This window comes from Nuphar pumila, chromosome 5, assembly GCF_984573655.1.
Source record: "Nuphar pumila chromosome 5, dmNupPumi1.hap1.1, whole genome shotgun sequence".
Taxonomy (NCBI): domain Eukaryota; kingdom Viridiplantae; phylum Streptophyta; class Magnoliopsida; order Nymphaeales; family Nymphaeaceae; genus Nuphar; species Nuphar pumila.
Window position 1 is genome coordinate 35,106,114 of NC_143253.1, and position 21,928 is coordinate 35,128,041.

The 21,928-nt window shown below is 37.4% G+C and overlaps 1 protein-coding gene across 1 annotated transcript in view; it reads left to right on the top strand.

Moving 5' to 3' along the window:
• The window catches only part of LOC149837352 (GTP-binding protein, HflX), a 51,762-nt gene extending 30,236 nt beyond the window's left edge, over positions 1-21,526 (top strand). The window contains exons 6-13 of the mRNA XM_090005983.1: positions 5,184-5,252; positions 6,915-7,059; positions 12,309-12,364; positions 12,474-12,524; positions 12,665-12,719; positions 12,809-12,865; positions 20,728-20,847; positions 20,978-21,526. Coding sequence (XP_089862109.1) covers positions 5,184-5,252; positions 6,915-7,059; positions 12,309-12,364; positions 12,474-12,524; positions 12,665-12,719; positions 12,809-12,865; positions 20,728-20,847; positions 20,978-21,385 — 961 coding nt within the window. The 3' untranslated portion in view covers positions 21,386-21,526. The remainder of the gene's footprint in view (positions 1-5,183; positions 5,253-6,914; positions 7,060-12,308; positions 12,365-12,473; positions 12,525-12,664; positions 12,720-12,808; positions 12,866-20,727; positions 20,848-20,977) is intronic.
• Positions 21,527-21,928: the final 402 nt, after the last annotated feature.

Consider the following 21,928-nt stretch of genomic DNA (forward strand, 5'->3'; position numbering starts at 1 on the left):
TGTTTTTTTGCTAAAACATAGTTTTAGGGTTTTATACAGGAATGTATCAATGCAATGCAAGCTTGATACTTAGGTGAAAAGAACTCATAGAACAGATTTTCCAAGGGTTTTTGATACTCTCAATGCCCTTTATTGTGTATTTCTACATGGTTTTTATTAGTATATTTTTCAAGGGCACATGGATGTTCAAAACTACTATGCCTGAAATATTGAATATAATTTTGAATTTGAGATTGTTCTTTACTTATCTCATTGACATGAGATTCTTCTTCCCTTACTATTTCATTTTTGATATCCTGATCTTCATCAAGATCAGTGTCACAATCACCAAACTTTGGAATTATATCCAACAGAAAATAATACTCAGTTATGTCCTTAGGATTTTTAAATTCAATTTTTTTTATATGAAAGACACATTTCTTAAAACATATAATTTCTTATTTTTAAAATCAAAGCATCTATAGCCTTTTTGGTTACTTGCATATCTCAAAAAGGCACAAGGAATAGCACGAGGAGAAAGTTTATTATTTTTATCAGTGAATACAAAACATTTGCATCCAAAAACCCTTTATCTAGAATAATCGGGAGTAAGTTTAAAAAGTTTTTCAATTAGTGATATATTTTTCAAGATAATATATAACATTCTGTTAATAAGATAAACTGCGATCAAAGGGGCTTCAACCCAAATTTTTTTAGCTACTTTATTTGAGATAAGCAAAGTTCTTGTGGTTTCTATGAGGTGCCTATGTTTTCTTTCGACCAAGCCATTTTTGTAGTGGAGTGTAGGGACACGATTTTTGATGTGTAATACCATTTGATTCCAGGTAATCTTTAAAATCTTTTGATAAAAATTCTTCCCCTGAATCAGTGTGAAAGATAGAGACATCCTTTTGAAATTTATTTTTGACCAAATTGTGAAATATTTGAAAATAGGAAAAAACTTAAGATTTATGTTTGAGAAAATAATTCTGCGTGTGTCTAGTAAAATCGTCAACAAAGATTACATGATATGCAAACCCACCCTTAGATATAACAGGTGTTGGGCCTCAAATATCCGAATGCACTAACTCAAGCGATCGTGTAGAGACAAAAGTTCTTTCTTGGAATGAAAATCTTTTCATCTTGCCAAGAATATAATCTTCATATGTAAAATTTTCAAAATTACAAAATTTTTTCATATTTGGAAAGTGCTGAATTTTGGATACATTAGGATGGCCAAGTCTTTTATGCCATAAATCCAAATCCAGATTCTGAACATTATAACAAAATGTATTTTTGAGTATTTACAAAAAAATCATGTAGTATAAACCTCCTTCCTTATGACCTTCCCCAATCAGTTTCTTGACTGGCGATCCTGCACTCGAATACCAATATAAAAGAAAGAAACCTTATACTCATGGTCAGATAATTGAGAGACACACAAAAGATTTAGGTTTAACTTAAGAATATATCTAATTTTTGGAATAGAAAAACCTTTTGAAATATTTTCAAAATTTCCTATTCCTTTTATCTCAAGGGATGTCCCATCAACAGTAAAAACATTTGATCCGCTTCAGTTACGACATTCGGATAAGATATCACCATTTCGTGTCATATTAAATAAGGTTTGAGTCAAGAAGTCAAAGAGTCTTATCAAGGGTCAGAGGTGCCATCAGAAGAGACCGTGACTTTAGTTGATGAAGCTCCTTTTAATAGAGGTTGGGGAGAGCTTCTACAAGTCGAGTCAAAGACATGCTCCCAATGTTTGATTCTTGTGTAGCTTTGAGCTCACTTGACTCTTGTGTAATCGATGTTACTTTCTTCTCATAGGGCCTCTTTAATTTAGGACAATATGTCTTGACATTTCTCGGTTCACAACAATAATAACAAATAATTTTTTTCTTCTCAGACTCATTGCTTTGTTTTCCATAGTTATCATTGTTTGGTCTCGTATAATGTGGTGGTTTGTAAGCATGGACATGGTATTTTGGCCTAGACATGGCTAGGACCGAATCATCATTTTCTTTAGATGTCTTCTTTTTAAGTCTATTTACCTCCATACTTAGTTATTCAATAGTATCTTCAATAGAGGGAACTTTTCTTCTATAAAGAAGAGTCGATTTGGTAGACTCAAGCTTTGGTCTTAGACAATTGATGAATTGATAGAAATGCTCTTCATCAATTTGTTTTTGACAGAGTTCTATGTCTTCGGGACAATGCCATTGTAGCTCAAGAAGAGCCAACTTATTCCAAAGGACAGATAACTCACTAAAATATTCTCTAATACTTTTTTGTCTTTGAGTAATAGTGTGTACTTTGTTTTGTAAGTTGCAAATGTGGGCGATATCTTTAAGAGAATACATTCTCTTGAGATAGTCCCATGCTTTATTTGCATGTTCAAACTTAGCTAGACTCTAGCACTTCTTGATATCAACACTACTAATGAGCCATTCTCCATTCTTTTCATTTTTTTTATATATTGCCATAGCCTTGGTCTTTCTGCCTTCGTAAGCGGTACTTCTTTTTCTTCTTCTATCTTAATAAGAATTAGTTTGGGTTCCAAATCCAACTCAGTCACTAATCCCCACAACCTTTTTCCTCATATGAAGTGCTTCATAATTGAAGCCCATGTTACAAAGTTTGTCATTGAGCTTGATGGGTTTTAGGGTGACATTATCATTGTCATCCATGTTTACAAGGGTTAAGAGGAATAATAGAAGATAGAGAAGAGAAAGACAAATAGCAGATGACCAAGAAAATCATGAGCACTCCACCACCAATAGAGCACCTCCAATGAAAAACACGAACACACGAGCACTCCACCACCAAGAGGGCACAACAATCTCATAAGCATTAAGTGAATTTTGCAAAAGAGACTTTATCTTTTCAACATCTAGAGTGACACACTTTCCAATGCACCAAAAAATCAGCTTGATCTCTAAGCTCTGATACCACAAAAGGAAACAAGGTCCTCTAAAAGATATTCACCAAAACAACAAAGTGAGTTCTACCAAAGCACTAAAAGAATATTCACAAGCCACAAAATGTGCTCACATACAAACACAAGGAATAAAAAATAATATTTTATTGATCAAGACCATGCAAGAAGCATACATTGTAGTGGGGCTTTGCCCCATATTTATACACAAAGAAGAAGAGGTTTCATAGAGAGTCGTTGGAGAGCCCAACGACTCCACTAGTCAACTTATGTTGACTAGTTCAAAACCAAAAACAAAAAAAGTAAAAAACCTAATCCTAGTTACTATCTAGTTACATTATATATATATATATATATATATATATATATATATATATATATATATATATATGAACACTTATTTTTAACAAAAACTACCTCCCAAATGGGAACAATCACTAGGGCCACTGAAAGGGCCAACAAGAGAACACACTAACATAAATATTTTTAATAATTTTAAACGGCACACTTAAAAAGCATTCATAAACCTCATAAAGGAGTTCAACATAAATTCCACAAGAATGAGTGCATAATTCTCATGAAAGAACAAATTTTACATGAAGAAATCATGCTCAATTCCTTTTGCACGAATAGACAAACTCATTCGTTAATGTGTATATAAGGCAGTCACTAGTGCACAAGGATCATATATAATCAATTATTCAAATTTCAAAATAACAAGATATCCATGATCATTTAAGACCCTAACCACATATAATCTTTAATACTACGTAAAGTATTCAATGTTTCACATAAGAATACATAAAAGAGAAAAGAAAGAAATTCAAACACAAGTTAAGCAAAATCTCATAAAATCATACTTGTGAATGACACACAAAACCATTTAAAAATAAATATTTCAATTCATTCTAAAATATTTAACAATATTAAAAAACAAAACAAAGTCCAACAAAAAACACAATAAGTTTGAAGTCTTACATAAGAACATGTTTTGACATTTATAACCATGAAGTGCTTGAATAAAGCATCTAAGAGCCAAAAAACACATGCTCAAGAATACTAGATCATATAAGTATATATTAAATAAAGAAAGTTAAAAAACCTAAGATTAAAACTATATCTCATAGAAGCATACACATCTATAAATATCATTTCACAAAACCATGAACCTTATAAAACATTTAATAAAAATAAATCCAACAATAAATTTGAAAAGCATTTAAGGATTTAGTTCCAACAAAATTAACGAATAATTTTTCAAAGATAAAGGCCCAAAAAGACAAAATACCAAGAAAAATTTCTTGGCTCTTATACCATGTAATGAAATATGCAAAAAAATAAATACAAAGTGCACAAGCACTATTATAAGTCCAATAAAGAACATTACAGAGGCACTACGCGCACAAAATGCACATACAAGACTTCAAAGAGTCAAAACAATAACACATGAACATAAAAAATATAATCTTTATTGAGTAGAATGCTTAGAAAAAGCATTAGAAATAAATTAGGTTTTTTATCCCTATTTATACACAAGCGGCAGTCTCAATAGAGCTGTTGAAACAGTCCAACAGCTAGAAATAATGCTGTAGGACTGTTCCAACAACTCTATTGACTAGTCAACTCTATGTTGACTAGTCCAAAAAGAACTTAACTAAAAGAATCCCTCAAAATCAAGCCAATTACAAAAAATATAAAACACAAAAATAAATACAAAACTGTCCCTATAGGACAAACCTATATACGAAAAGTAAAAATACTAAAATGCTCATGACGGGCATTACTTATTACAACAAAAATTTATATATGTATATATATTCATTATATTATGTATATATATACATATTTTAACAGGAAATGCAAGCAACACTTAACTTCTCATCATAACCTTTGGCTGTTAACAGATCCAACGGTTGTGATTCGGGAGTAGGTGCTCCATGTGCACCCTATCATTACTAATATGTGTGTGCATGTGTTAATATGCACTCTGTGAGTGATGATTTTTTGGGCTTTATAATACTGTCAAATTCTTTTGAAAACCTCAAGCAACTTGGAATTCATTGATTGTATTATTTCAAATCATTCACGCTTATGGCATACATGTGTAGATTTGAATGATGTTCTTTGTTTTGATCAACACATTTATTTTATCATTGTTATATATTTGCTTTTTCTATGGTTAATATTTGTTAATGATGAGTAGATATTTGTTTTAACCTATTTGCATATACCGAGAGAGATGTTAATGTGGTTACGCTCTCTGCAGGAGGGCAAGTGGTGGAAGAGGTTTCATTAGTGGTGCTGGGGAGACAGAGCTGCAGCTTCAGCGTAGGAGGTCCATGCAGCATTTCTCATCATTTCTTTCTAGTTATTTCTGTTCATATTATACCATGACAGTAGTACACTCTTAGATATTTGGATGTTAAAAGCTGCAGCAATGCTTCTAATTGAAGTTTTGTTTAGCATACCCTTCTTAATTGCATGCTGAAGTATTATGTTTCTCTCCTATGAAATTTTGGTGGAAAAGCCTTAGCTGATCTGAGCATAGTAGGAATTTGCTTTAGCAGTTTTATTTACAAAACTTTTTTATATAGAAAATATTAGCACTAATTCTTGTGCATCAAATGACTTATTTATTTTATTGTGGTATGCTTTTTTCTTGCTGATATGAATTTATGTTTGCCTGATTAGTAAAAAAGAACCCCTCTCCTAACCAAACTAACTGGTTGACATTACAAAATGCATTGAAATTGCTGAATCCTAGGACAACATGGATATATTTCTACTGAAGTTACCTACAACTTTACAAGTAAATATTAAGTTGTTACCTGTTGCAGTAACAGAAGTTCCAACCATTGTTCAAGGATCTTAAATCTTTGTTTATACCGAGGTTATAAAATGCATAATGTAGTTGATACAGTAAAGTCAGAATAGAAAATATATTACAGTGTAACAAGTTTTATCTTAATAGGAGTGTGAAAATTTGTAAGATCTAAAAAACATATAACTAGTTAACATTAAAAAAAAGTTTGGAATCTTTAAATGGACATTCACACTTAAAAGATATAGTGTCACTGAAGCTTCATAAACGATTGAAGCAACAATCTGATCCCATCTATGCGTTAAAAATTTGCACAACTAGTATTTCAATAATGTAAAAGATTTGCACAATTAGTATTGCAATAATGTGCTAAACAAAGTAGATAGAAAAGCATCTTTCAAGAATTGGCCAAAGAAAACAAAATACGGTTCTATAGTAAATTCATAATTAAATATGTCCATAACAATGTATAGGTAGTTGTATTCATTCTATGCCACAATTGTGAAATAACAAATGGTTAACCAGATAACAAATGACTATTTTCAACCATGCTTTATAGTCAAGTAAATAACACAACACACATAATAATAAGTATATAGCAGTGATTAACATAACATAGCTTCAAAAGGTATAACTATCTGATTATCCAGTGTTAAAATTTATAACATTATTCTTGTTTTATCCTAAGTAAATCTCTAGTATCTCATCAAACCATCTTCCCAACTTCTGGTTTTTAGCTTCATCTTTGTCTTCATTAACAACTAATGGTGGTTATTGACCATCATCTTCATCGTCTTGAATAAGAGATATGCATGAAGGTGGTGGTGTATCCACCACTGTACTTCCCATCCAAGCCACTGTTTTGTCTGAAACAAGAATATATATAACTACTTGAAGTATTAACTATCTTCATACATCATATAACATATATCCACACAGGGGATTAGATACTCTTGTCAAATTTAAAAACTTGATTCTTTAAAAGATCTCATAATTTTCTATTTTCTTGTTTTGTTGGCTCTGCTCATAATAGTTAATAGTCTATTCATTTGATTACCGTAATGAAAAATAATCCTGGCCGTAATATGAATTCTTGCAGGACTGATGGTTTCTGTTCTCTTAATTTTGTAATTTAAGGGTTTTAGGCTGATCTTGTTTTATATAATGTATTTTCAGAATTCTTGAGCGAAGAAATCATCTTTTGTCCCAGATTGAAGAAGTACGCCGCACAAGGGCTTTGCAACGTGCAGCTCGCAAAAGGCATGGTGGTTCACAAGGGCAAGGTCTACCTACCATTGCAGTAGTTGGGTATACCAATGCTGTATGTGTTACTGAACTCATTTATGTTTATTGTATACTCTCTCTCTCTCTCTCTGTATGCACGTGCACCATGACCACATTGTTTCTTGAAAATTTTGAAAAAGTCAGAAAATGCTAGTTATACAAGAAAAAATAATTACTATAGGACTCATAAATGTGCTTGGAGCAAAAAATGTTGCTCTTGGACTTCATAGACTACCTGAAAATATAGATGTGGTGAAGAATTAATTGAAAGGTTCAAAAACTGAGTTTAGGACTTGGACAGGAACCTATTGAGGTAAAACTTTGTGCAGTTTGGGCTTAACCTTGAAATGAATGCATTCACGTGGCCAATAATTATTGTTCAAACTCAGATAGATCAGTTTGAATCGATAAATTTAACAGGTTGATATGATGGTGAAAAGGAGATGAAAAGAGAACATATATTAGTTGTTAGCACGGTCTGCTGCCACACTTAGGTTGCCTCAAAAGATTCAAGTTATTATAATATTAGAAGGTGGAACATTTTGTTCACTACAGTGAATATTGTGGTTATTAGACATCGGCAGACATTGTTAAGATATATATAACATTTCCCTAAGTTATTTGTCTTGTATATACCAAAGTACACCTAAGTGTACTTTAGGTATTTTCCTCTTTTTTTGTGTATTCTTGTGTTTTTTAATTTTTATGCATTCAAGGTATACTTTTGGTATACCTTTTCTTATGTTTTTTAGGATAAGTATACCCATGTATACTTGTTAGTTTTTAGGATTTTCTTTTATTTTATTTTTATTTTCTTTTTGTATTATTGGTAGCTAGTCCAACTAGCTGTTGGGATCTTCAAGCAGTTAGGATAGTCTAACGGCTAGTCAAACTAGTCGTTAGACCATCCTAACGGCTAGTCTTTTGGTGGGTTATTTATATGAGGCATATGCCTCATTGTGTGCTCTTGAGTGAGGATACATGTGTGTAGAGTGTGTGCGCATGAGTGTTTTAGTGAGGTGTTCTTGTTTTTTTGTATATTTTTCATTGATAAAATATTTTATATTTTATGTCTTGTTTTTCTTCATGGTTATGCATGGTTTATTGTATCTAGTCAAATGCATGTCAATAATGCATTTGGACTTCATTTATGTTGTTACTTTTCTGTTTCTTGTGCCTTAGGTTTCATGTCATTAAAAAATACTTTCAAAAAGTTAACACACATGACTATAACAAAAAATAAAATATGAAACACATTAGTTATGATAAACGATTGCATACCATGAATGAGGATGATAATCTGTCCAACACCTCATTCGGGTACTCTTTTCATTGAGCGATCGGTCCTGGAAGATGCTGCAGTAGTGACTTCCTAATTTCTCGTACTACTTCTTGTGGCTCAAACCTCGCGCTGCACATGAATTGATACACATTAACAGTCGACTGTCGATGTACATTATTTATAAGATAAGTATTGGACAAGTGACAATGAAATACTTATGGTTGACTATCGATATACATTATTTGAATGAGTCGTTGTGTGTTAGACTGAGAATACCCTGCATCCGACGTTGTCTCGTGACGTGTATGAATAGATGGTGTAGGTGGGTCATCTGCAGACGAAACATCACCTATAAAAAATTGAGTTAGAAATTCACACAATGCACATTTAAACTAATCAAGTATACAATTAGTTAAATGATATACCTATCGAAACAGCCCGTGAAGATGAAGGCTGAGACTGTCTACCACTTGGTGCTCGACCACTGTGACCTCCACGAACCATATTCTAAAAAATAAAAATTTTATTTGGATCAGTTACACAACTCTATATCTTCATGGATATATAATCAAATCGAAAATAACTTTATGCAATACATTCAAACATTGCAATACATTCAAATCATTCACATCAAATCATTGCAATACATTGCAAATCATTCAAATTATTCAAATCATTCACATTAAACATTGCAATACATTCAAATCATTCAGATCATTCACATCAAACATTGCAATGCATTCAAATCATTGCAATACATTTCAATACATTCAAATCATTTAAATCATTCACATCAAACATAAGGTATGTATTACAAAATGTATTTCACTAGCTCGAGTATGCTTCCTCATCACTTGTTTGACTTTTATATTCTTCTTCTTCCTCCTCCTCCTCTTCATCTTCATTGGGTGCCCATTCACTTAGTATATCATTTGGATCATATTCTTTCATACGTGTGTCATCGGACAATGGAGATGTGACATGCAGACCATGTGTGACATCGTAACCATAAGAGAAGTCATACATATCATCTGATTGATAGTAATCACCCTCTTCAACAATCTTGTCTTTCTGTAACTGATCATACTGGGGGTATAGTTTAGATTTCACCTTGTAAACCGTCAACCATTCATTTCTATCTGACTTCCTTGTATTCAAATATTAAGTATAGTAAACTTGTTGAGCTTGCGATGCTAATATGAATGATTCATATGTTTCAAACATTGATTTATGATTCATCTCCACAATGCCTGAGGCTTTGTCGACTCTTGTTGTTGTGAGATCAAACTAATGACACTTGAATAAAGTTACCCTGTTATTTATGCCTAAGTAAGTCAACTCCATTATTTCTTCTATAACACTGTAGTAGTCAAGTTCATTTTCACTGTAACTACTACCCTTGACACACACGCCACTATTCATCGTTATCGTATCACTTAATTATTTTTTAAATATTTTGAATTAAGTTTTCTAGTGTATTTTTCATTAATATTCATGATTTAAATTATTGCTACTAGCTCTTGTCTCAATGATTATTGAAAATGTTTTTAGAATATTTCTAAATAGTTTTTCTCATGATTGATTGTAATTTAAGTGATTAGTGTATTTTTTAGCTTGTGCTTTTGGCGTGCTTGACCATCCTCTCTCCCTATGTATATATATAATATTATAATTATTTTGTCTTTATATCTATGTCACACAGACTCGGCTAAGGAGGTGCCGCACCCGAGTCGACACGCCCCGACACGGGTGCGGACTCGGGTGCGGCTTCGGACTCGGCCCGGACTCGGTCAACGAGTCTAGGCCGAGTCCGTCCACATTTTGGACTCGGTCAACTTTGACCGAGTCCAAAAATGTCCCTAAAAAACCATTTTTTTTATATTTTTATTTAAAAATATATATATATATATATATATATATAAAAAAAGGCACGGTGCAGTCACATACTGTGACTGTGCACAGTCACAGACTGTGCACAGTCTGTGCAGTGTGTAGTCTGTCACAGACTGTGCACAGTCTGTGACTGTGTGACTGTGCACAGTCTGTGACTATGCACAGTGCACAGTGCTGTGCCTGTGACTGTGCACAGTCATAGTCACAGTCTGTGACTGTGCACAGACACACAGACTGTGCTGTCAGCTGTGGCATTTTAAAAATAAAATAAAATTATATATATATATATATATATATATGCCGAGTCCCCGTGTCCAAAAATTTTAAAATTGTGCCGCACCCGTGTCGCACCCGCACCCATGTGACATAGCTTTATATATATACATTGTGTAATAATCCTTTTGTTGTAGTTGCTCTGTGTTGCTTCCTCAATACACGAACTAAGAGAAGTTGTGGTTGAAATCAAAGCTTCATGGAGATTTGAAGATTAGAGTGGTTGTAATTCTAATGATGATTGAAGGAGCCAAATATCTTATCTTGAAGATCATTTATTGAGGCAATTGAAGACCTATTCTTGTCTTGTTTTTGCAAACTTTTGGTGATCCACTGCAAGTTTAAGGGGGGTGTTAAGATATATGTAACATTTCCCTATGTTATTTGTCTTGTATATACCAAAGTACACCTAAGTGTGGTTTAGATATTTTTCTCTTTTTTGTGTATTCTTGTATTTTTTTAATTTTATTGTATTCAAGGTATACTTTAGGTATACCTTTTTTATGGTTTTTAGGATAAGTATACTCATGTATACTTGTAGGTTAGTTTTTAGGATTTTTTTAATTTTAATTTTAATTTTAATTTTAATTTTAATTTTAATTTTATTTTTTTGCATTATTGGCAGCTAGTCCAACTAGTCGTTGGACTAGCTGTTGGGATCTTCTAGCCGTTGAGATTGTCAACTAGCCGTTAGACCATCCCAACGGCTAGTCTTTTGGTGGGTTATTTATATGGGGCATATGCCTCATTGTGTGCTCTTGAGGGAGGATGGATGTATGTAGTGTGTGTGCATGAGTGTTGTAGTGAGGTGTTCTTGTATACTTTTTTTGTACATTTTTCATTAATAAAATATTTAATTTTTTATGTCTTGTTTTTCTTCATTGTTTATTGTATCTAGTAAAATGCATTTGAACTTCATCATTTTTGTGATCCTTGTGCCTCGGGTTCTCTGCCATTTCATGACAGGCATATCCCCGTAAGGAGGAACTAAGAACTGGAGCTAGGAACAAGAACCAAACTTGGACATTGCTGGATCCTAAGCCCATTTTCAAACCAGTTTTCAGGATATTCCCTCGATAAAAATCTATAGATTCTGCCTTTTTAGGTCGGTATTTTGTTCCACATTCTAAGTTGGAGTCCAGTGGCATACGGGTGCCAATATGCTAAAAAAGGAGTGTAGAAATTCTGGAAATGTCTTAGACAAAGTTGGATATTTCTGCTGAAAACATTATTTTGGATATGTGATTTATGAAATAAATACTTCAGGTTTTGTACAACTATGTGCATAGACAACCATAAAGGTGCATCACAGAATATGAACAAACTGATTCTGTAACTCATTCGAAAGTGAGTGAGGTGTCAAAACTTGAATGGCAAACATATACAAGGGGGCAACTGCACAAGATATCAAATGAGTTGAAGGTTAAATTTTTGTTATATGCAGATTGTTCAGATATCAGCTGCTGGATATTCTCTTGAAGTTCTTTCCTGTTGTCCTCTGCATCAGACTTAACATTCTAAAACTTTCGTTATTATTTACTAGTTTTAGCTTATTGTTGCATGTTAGACTGTTAGTGGGGGTCTCAATATCCTGATTGTTGGAATTGTTGGACTAACTACTGCTTGTCTACATCTTTTATTTTCTTTAGCACCAGTTCTTTCTGTTGAGAAACCAATATTAATTTCACTGATTTTCCTGAAAATTTTGAATGTTGGAAGATGGAATCTTCTGTTAAATCGTGGAACACATTATCAGTTGATGGTTGTTGGTCTTCATCTTATTGGATTAACCAGGTGTGTTTTATTTGTTTTGTGATTGGCACGTTACATTGCTGCAGGGGAAATCCACTTTGGTCAGTGCTCTGTCAGAGAGTGATCTATATAGTGATGATAGGTATTCTTGAACTGTAATTTTTCTGTTTTAGTTTTGACCCTTTTAACTGCTTTCCTCTCCATGATGCAGCACTTATCATTTAACTGCTGTGCACATCTAACCTATGCAGATTGTTTGCAACTGTGGACCCACATGTGAGAAGTGTAATTTTGCCTTCGGGGTAATGATATCAATGAGGAGCCATTTGGTGCCTATTGTTTTAAAGCTTCTTTGGGTTTAGCATATTATGCTCAGTTGCTTTTTGACAAAGATTAGGCAATCGAATCTGTATCTTTACGGAAAGTTTGGTTGTTTCTGCAGGAGAAAAGTCCTTCTTAGTGATACTGTTGGTTTTATTTCTGATTTACCAGTTCAGGTAATGGGGTGCTGTTTTGACTGATGATATTCCTGATATATTATTCTCCTGGTAATTGCTTTAAATATTTTATCAAACTATTTATGCAGCTAATTAAAGCTTTTCATGCAACCTTGGAAGAAGTTGTTGAATCAGATCTTCTAGTGGTATGCTTCAGTGATGACCTACTGCAGAACTTGATAGTTAATACTTCCATGCTCTTTCGTTGTTTCTCTGTTATGATATAAGGTGGATCTATAATTGGTTAATTTGTTTATAGTCAGTCATACTTCCCTTGTGGCATCAGGCTATTGAACATGATAATGACCAAATTCCTATATTACACTTTTTGCTAAGTTTGCATTCACAGTATTATCTAGGCTGATGTCCATCTCACAATAAGTGGCTATCTTTGTTTTGGTTACCATGAGTTTACCATTTTTCTATGTTAGTTGATGCACACTCTTTTTTCTTCTTCCTTTTCTGTGCCATATAGGTTGGGGACAGCCAAAACTAGAAATTTGAATTGCTTTTATTATTAGTTTTGTCCTAAGGATTAAACAAAACGATATTTATACTTTTCATTGAATTCATATACAGTACTTTTCTGGGCTTCATGTTATTGACCTGTTTGTGGAGGCTGAACATTATGTTTCATGGGATACCTAAACCTGATTTTTTAGGGCGCTCTTGCCGATTGTCACTTTTTCAACTGTTTAATATTGGTTGTTATGGTCAAGAATGTTTGTAGAGAAAAGAATGAGAGTTCAGATAAGTTTGTAAATAAGGTGAGTCTGTGCATAGTGCACAAACCTTCAGTACGTAATGTCTAAAGTTCCCTTTTAAGATTCATATAGAATGAGTGCCCAACATAAGGAAAAGGATGGAAGTGCTCTAGTGTTATCCAAAGTACGATTGTGGTTCCTTCCTTGTCTAATAAACTCGTGGAACTTAAAAAGTAATATGTTTCCTGTAATGTTGGTATTAGATCTTCTAGGAGTTTTTCTTTCAAGTGAGGAATTGTCTCCTAAGATTATTTTTAAATGCCCAGAATTGATTCTTAAAAGTTTTGTTTATGCTTTAATTTTCTTTATTAGCATCGCCCACCATCTTGTGAATTGGATTCCACAAGTGGACTTGACTAGGTCTCAGGGCTTTATTTTGAGCAGGCTGTTCATTGCTGAGCCAAGCTAAGCTTGAAAACCTTTGTTTCTTGGTTCAGTGCTCGACACTCAGGCTAAAAGGACCATATTGGAGCTCTTAATCTTGAAGGAAGCCCAACTGTAAAGCAAGCTGGAGTTCTTTTCTTTTTACTCCTCTCTCTTTTTCTTTTCTTTATTTGTTCCCTCCTGTTAACAAAGGTGAAACAAGATAGCAGAATCTGAAGCTGCAACTTATAAAACGTTGAATCTAAAGCTGGAACTTATAAAACGTTGAATCTAAAGCTGCAACTTGTAAGATGTAAAATTGTAACGCCCCAAATTTCAAACTTGCGAACATTTTCAGAAAATCAGGCAAGAGACTAGAAATATCTCTTTCCTTCAGAGTTTGTTTATGAAATCAGCGGAAGTTTTTTCTTTTGATAAATCATAAGGCAAGCTGACAACTTTGGGCACGTTAGCTAAAAGAACCAAAACTCACAAGATTCGGATATCCCGAGGAAAATCCGATACAAACCTATAGCGTCCAGAACGCGAGCTAAGAGTAGAAAGAAGAAGTCTTGAAGTCATCTTGCAATCGCGCCATCGCCCGTAGAGTATCTAATTATCACCTGTACCCATAGAATGAGTTAGTTTCGCGAAAAACTAGTAGGTTCACAAGAGAGACTACAAGAAACTGAATTAAGTACATTTAATTCAGTATGTTACGCAGTTTAAAACAGATATGCAGTTAAACAGGTAAGCAATGCAAGCAGGTGAATAGTGCAAATGCGTAAGTAGTACAAGCGAATAAGTAGTACGAGCGAGTAAGTAGTGCAAACAGTAAGCAGTTCAAAGCAAGTAAGCAGTGCAACTGCGTAAGTACTGCAAACAGTAAGCAATTCAAAGCAAGTAAGCAGCGCAACTGACAAACGCAGCATACGATTCAATTGATCGTAGGCTGTGAACCACCACGCAACTAGCTTGTTTTCGTTCCTAGAACGAGGTCTTTGCATCTAATCACCATCAGGACATCGTTTGTCGCTCACTACTTCTAACAAACGCTTTGTCTTGAACAACTTTAATCTATTCTCATCTCTCAAAGTCTTACGCGGCTAACTGTCACCGGTTATGACTCACTAAGGCGTCATACTTTCTCAGAAAAGCTCACCCTTCCATAGAAGGTCCAAAACATGATCACTTACTCAAATCGCTAACGATCTGATTCTCACACCTGAGTCATGCACGTAATCATGCTAAAATAGAAAGCTGAAACTATGGATTCATAGTTGGCTATCACAAACAATCTCAGAAGATCATCACAGCTCAGCATAACTTTTTATGGTAAGCAAAAACACAAGATCCACATCGGATCGCTCGGTCCGGGAGATATACGACCTGACAAGGAATTACCGCCCTAGAGGGTATACTTGGTCTTGGACCATACACTTCCTCACAGGAGTTCACCGTCTTCGCGGCTACCCGTTCGTGGACAATGTACATCCTCACAGAGATTCTACTGCTCTAGCCGGGTCACCTGATCTGGGAAATGTACAACCTCACAAGGAATTACCGCCCTAGATGGTATACCTGGTCTTGGACCATACACTTCCTCACAGGAGTTCACCGTCTTTGTGGCTACTCGTTCGTGGACAGTGTACATCCTCACAGAGAATCTCCCACTCTAGCCGGGTCACCTGATCTTGATCATACATACCCCCACAACGAAACCTTTGGGAGACCGGTCCCTAACAAATGCCATATCCAATGAAAATCATTGCGATACACGCATCAACACAAAGGATCGCTCTCAGGGTCGATAGCCACTAATACAAACAACAAGATCAACGCCGGATCACCTGGTCTGGGAAATGTATAACCTCACAAGGAATTCCGCCCTAGATGGTATACCTGATCTTGGACCATACACTTCCTCACAGGAGTTCACCGTCTTTGCGGCTACCCGTTCGTGGACAGTGTACATCCTCACAGAGAATCTACCACTCTAGTCGGGTACCCGATCTGGATCATACACACTCTCGCAGATAATCCTTTGGAGATCAGGTGCTCGACAAACACCCCACTCAGTGATACATGCATCAATAATTGACTGCTCTGAACCATTGACCGCCTCGGGGTCCGTAGCCACAATATGGGCACAAACATTTATATCAGCAATATGCATCGTATCACTCCACACAGAAGCCTATAATCCTACGCATCGTATTATTGCTATAATGAATATTGCAATCCTCAAATAGGACCTCAAAGCATGCGTAAACGACACATGAAAACACACAGATATGGCAATCCAGTTGATTCTATGGGCGAAGAGTAACTAACTCTACCCGTCAGCCAAACAAAACAACTGAATAAGACGAGCACTCATAACAATGCTCGTAAAACATACAATTACCATCAATTGGCTCAGTCCATCAACAAGTAATTAAATTAATCGTAAGGCATAAACCATTGCATCACAAGCCATTCATAAGCAATCATACGACAACAGTTATATCACAATATGTAAGCAACTTATAAGACAAACGACCACATCAATCCTAGTTGCCACCAGTTCGTAGAGTACGAGCTGTATGCAATCACATCAATCATAAGAGATGCAAGCCAACAAGTGCTACACTACAACAAGCACCAAACAATTCGACCAAGGGATAAAGCAGGTCACCTGCTAATATGTAGCAACTGGCATAATGCTATTATTATAAGTATTTAACTAGTATGAGAAGCTCCTTATTACTCCGCAAAGAACTGCGTAAGCAGTTTAACCAACTAGAGTAATGCCTTGACAGGCGTACACAACTCAACGAGTAGCATACTAAACTACCGAGCAGGCAAGCGATCGACCAGTGTGAACAGACTTTATGTTTCGATAATTACTGGCCTGCGGGTACGCGCAGGCAAAACGTAGAAACAACTGAGACTAGTTCGAGCGTCTATTATTCTATGTATTTTCAATAACTCGAATAGCTAGTTGGTTCTGCTCCAAAAGGGCCGTCTTTAGCCGAGAGAGGATTCCCCAAAGGAGGTTGTGCCACGGATGCATCAAACTTCTGCAGAAGTGTTGAGCTAACTAATGTAGCCCCTTTTCCCTTAACTCCAATGACGGGGGAGGCCGGATCATTGCCCGTGGGGTGGTTGTTAACAACCTTTCCATTGAAGTTTTGTACCGCTCTGTCCTCTCCCTTGACAGAACAATCAGAAGCGAATGAGTGCGTTAGGGGTTGCTTAACTAACGACCCATCCTTTGCTGTGGTCTTTAAACCACTCGAGCATCTTGCCTGCGAAGGCGAATGTGAGGCCATTTATGTGATTACAACATTTTGCATTTAGCGCTGTTCGAGGTCGCACGACCGTCTCATCCGATCATCGCAGTACTAGACGTGTCGTGCACGACTACAGGTACTTTAGGATGAAGGGGGTATAGCTCCTCAATAAAAGCCTCAACAAGAGTGTTTCACAAAGATATAAAGTTTATCAACTTTACTTTATCTTTTGAAACAACAGTACCTTGTGCCAACATTATGCATGTGATTATCTCGAATCACATCCGCTATCGGAGTATCTACATGTCTCGCATGACTCGATACCGGCCTCGATAGACGGGATACAGGTTTCTCAACAGAACACCCGCTAAGAAGTTCGCTCGAACCCTCAATTCGGGATCACCCGAGATAAGCCAAAAAGGCGAGCAGAACCAGTCAGTCACATCCTTCCAAATGCTTCGATTTGGAGCAGTCTTTGATGCTTTTGCGCAGCTCCCTAAAATCTAAAGTCGATTCTGCAGGACTGCGCACACGAAGAGCCAGTATCCTTGCGAGGTATCCCTCTCCTTAGACGAGGATGTGTCGCTCGCTCCCGACTGAACTTTTGTCGCAAGAGGGAGAGTGGTAAATGCCCCTTGCATCCTCCACGAGGATGCCTTTAAGGCATACACAAAGAGCAAGAACCTGCACGTCATCTGCAATAGCAAGGCAATACCAACACATATGCAAAAGCAAGAGCCTAGATGCAAAGCGCGACGGCAAAGTAAAGACGGTAAGCAGAAGTGCAACACAAACCCTCGGCACAACGCGCAACGGCAAGTAAAGACTGTAAACAGGAGTGCAACACCAAACCTTTGCGCGATGCACAACGACAAAGTAAAGACCGTAAGCAAGAGTGCAACACAGAACCTTTGCGCGATGCGCAACGACAAAGTAAATGACAAGGATCGTGAAACCACGTCCTTGAGTTAAATGCGTACTCGTATAAATATATATGATATATATTTATTTAATTGTCCTTTTTAGTTAATTGAACTCAATTCAATTGTCCAAGTCTTCTGTGCAATCTTCCCCTACCTTTGGGAGTTGCAAGCTTGCTGGCGTCTGCGAGTGTAAGCGGTGGACGGCTTGGGTCGCAGAGCGCGATCAGGATCCGTCGCACGAGCTGCAAAAGTAACGATCTTAGCAAGCTACCACAAAAAAGAGAAGGTCAGGGGCACTGTCGCCGTCCTGACGTAAAGGAAGCAGAGGCAGGGGCATCTTGCACATGCGCACCTGCTATAAGCGCAAGAAGTAGGGGCAGGGGCTGCGAACCCCTGCTGACTTGCTATCAGCGGACTCCGATGAGGCAGGGGGTTGCACCCCTGCCCTCATAAAGCGAGGACATGCAGGGTTGCGCCCCTGCCTGACAAAGTAGAAGAGAGGCAGGGTCAAAGCCCCTGCCTGTCAACAACGAACGAACGCCCGCTTGATGCCAGGGAAAAGCGAGGCGAGGGGGCTTTCCCCGGCCTGCCGAAAAACAACGAAGGCAGGAGCGATGCCCCTGCCTAACAAGAAAAGAGGCACAGGGAGGGCTCGACCCCCTCTCATGTCGTAACAGGGAGCAGGGAGGGGGATCGACCCCTCCCTTGCCGTAACAACGAGCTGGGAGGGGGCTCGACCCCCTCCTCTGTCAAAACAAAGAGCAGGGAGGGGGCTCAACCCCTCCCTTACCGTAACACGAAGCAGGGAGGGGGCTCAACCCCTCCCCTGCCGATCAAAAGGGCAGGGAGGGGGCTCAGCCCCTCCTCTGTTGTAACAGAGAGCAAGGAGGGGGATCAGTCTCTCCCCAGCCTAATAGGGAGCACGGAGGGGAGCTCAGCCCCTCCTCTGCCGTGACAGAAGGAACAAAGAGGAGGGGGCGAACCCCTCCTCTGTCGTAACAGGAGGCAGGAAGGAGGGGCTCAGGCCCTCCTTTGCCGTAACAGGAGGCAGGAAGGAGGGGCTTGGCCCCTCCTCTGCCGTGACAAAGGGAACAGAGAGGAGGGGGGCGAGCCCCTCCTCTGCCGTAACAGGAGGCAGGAAGGAGGGGCTCGGCCCCTCCCTTGCCGTGACGGAAGCAGGGAGGGGGCTCAGCCCCTCCCCTGCCGTAACGAAAGAAGGGAGGAGGCTCATCCCCCTCCCCTACCGTAACGGAGAGCAGGGAGGGGTGTCAAGCCCCTCCTCTGCTAAGAGGGAGCACAGGGAGGGGATTTGACCCCTCCTGTGGCCACAGAGAGAGGTGAGGGAGAGAGAGAAGAGACTGAGAGGGAAAAGAGGGGCGTACCTGGTGGTCGGCGGCGGCGGCAGCATCAGCGTTGGAGGGAGGTCGCAGGGGTCTCCAGCGAGAGAGAGTGCAGAGTCGAGTCGGGGAGAGAGGAAGAAGGGGGGCGGGGGTTCTCTTTGAAACCCCTGCCTCGCTGTCTTCAAAACACACGGGAGGCGGTGCCTCCCTTTCGGGTTCGGGTCGGGTCCGGATCCGACCTGAATCCAAGTTTTTTTTTTGAGTTCTTACAAAAATTATCTTGCCTAGTCATGGTAACACTGAAGTTTTTCCTTCTCTACTTGAACAAAGATAATCATGCCGAACAAATCCAAGCATTCTAAGCTCAAACTGTCTATTTTTCTAATGGATCTGGAAAACTGGGCCAGACCTAGCTTATGAACGTAGCTTTTGATCTCAAGCAAGCTCTTATGCGCTCAGAGCTACTCTGCCTGGTTTCCTAATTGAGAGGAAAATGGTCAGCCTTGGCTAGTAAGCTTAGTTTTTGAGCTATGCCAAGCTCTTAACCGATGGCCATTCAACTTGGTTGTAAATGGTTAGAGATTCCTAGGTGATAACCATCACTATTTAGTTTTCAGAATTCAGAGTTTATATTCTCTTAGAATGTGGTGTCCAAATGTTTGGCTCTTTTGGGAGTGTATAACGAGGTCCTATTTTAGTTTTGCTGCTTTTCTTCGACTATGCATTTATACTCTAGCTTTAGCTAGTAGATGTGATTCCTATGTGCATAATTGTCATCTTATTCTCATTTCTCAGTGTGTTTCATATCAATTTTTTTATCAAGGGAATTTCTAATACAGCTCATAGGAATTCTTCGAGGCTGAGATATCATGGAATCCATTTTCATCTATGCTATTCTGTCCAGGAGCAACTAAATTTCATTTGCTACAAAATGTAGACTAATTATTTTATTGACTTTTTTTTTTTTAAATATTTTTTGGAAGATTAACTTTATGAAATAGTGAGGAAATGCACATTAAGATGATAAGGCATTTAGGTGTATTTTTGTTATCTTGACTGTTGATCCTTTTGTTGGTTGCTGTATTCCTTTTACAATGTCATTTCTGTGATATTATTTTTCTCCTACCTTGACGATCTTGACTTCTGATTTGGAAGTTCATAGTTTTGTTTTGTGAATCTGGTATTATTCTTTTTCTTGAACATTTAATCTCCTATTTTCCATTGTAATTGCTTCTGCTTGGGTTTTTTTTTTCACTATTTTTACTACAAATGGTGATGAGGAATTGCGGTTACATCTGCTGCATCCAATAATGATGCTTTCTTCTCACCTTAATTGTTGTCAGCATGTGTTAGATTCTAGTGCCTTTAATCTGGTTGAGCAGCGATCGGCAGTTCTGCAAGTGCTGCAGCAAATTGGGGTTTCTGAAGAAAAACTGCAAAATATGATTGAAGTTTGGAATAAGGTAGTTTGTCTGATTACTTTTTCATCCTGTCGCTATCTATGATATCTTTGTTTTCCTCTTTCATAAGGAGAAGTAAAATAAATAAATGAGACAAAAAATTGATACTGACTTCTGATGAGAATCTGTTCAGATAGATCTGCTTGAAGATAGTAGTGGAACTAAAGAGAGTTCTGAGCATCCAGAAGAGGATAAGGGTGAACCAACCTCAGAGCTGTCAACAAAACCTTGTGATGAAGATGAGATGAGTTGTAATCTCCAAGAAGAAGATCTGGATGAGGATAATGTGGAATCTGAACCGCTATATAAGGCACATACTGTTGACCATCAAGAGAGTCATTACCAATGTTTTCAACTTCAACATGTGGAAACATCTGCTGTTCTTGGAGTTGGCCTGCAAGAGCTTTTGAATCTCATTGATGACAAGCTTAGAATTCAGCCATTACCAGAAAGGAGCTTTGATCGTAAATGGAGACCACACTCTAAGGAAGAAGATAGCGAAATCAAAGAAAGTCAGTTCGAGGGATGGTCCATTCCATGAATCTTTAATTGGTATCAGAGCTTGCCTCTAGGAGAAGTTTTGAATAATGTGACCATTGTCTAAGGCATGTATTGTTTTACATTGAATTTATATTACCACTGCCTCTGTAAAGTCCTCATACACAGTAATCAGTTAAGTGTACATTTGTGATAAACTTATCAGGATGTTGACGGATCAAAATACCAATCGTGTAAACAAGAGCAGTTGGTATGAATCCAATTGAAGATGCAGGCCGAAACTCACAGATCCAGATGTGAATAAACTGGTTAACATGTGTGCAAATGAAGCTCAATATTAAGCTCTTACCCTGCAGTTATTCTTAGGTGTTTTTGTTCTCTATCTTAATGGAAAGTCAATAGAGAAGCCTAAAAACTTTAGTTTATTTGTAATTCTGAGATTCATTGGTACGAAGGTGTCAAAATCGTGAATCATAATCCCTAATCTCTTGGACATATTTAAAGTACCATTAATTGGCTTCATCTTTATTGATAATGGCTATTGTATTTTTGTTTTTCCTGATTATTATTCGTGAAATTGTTACTG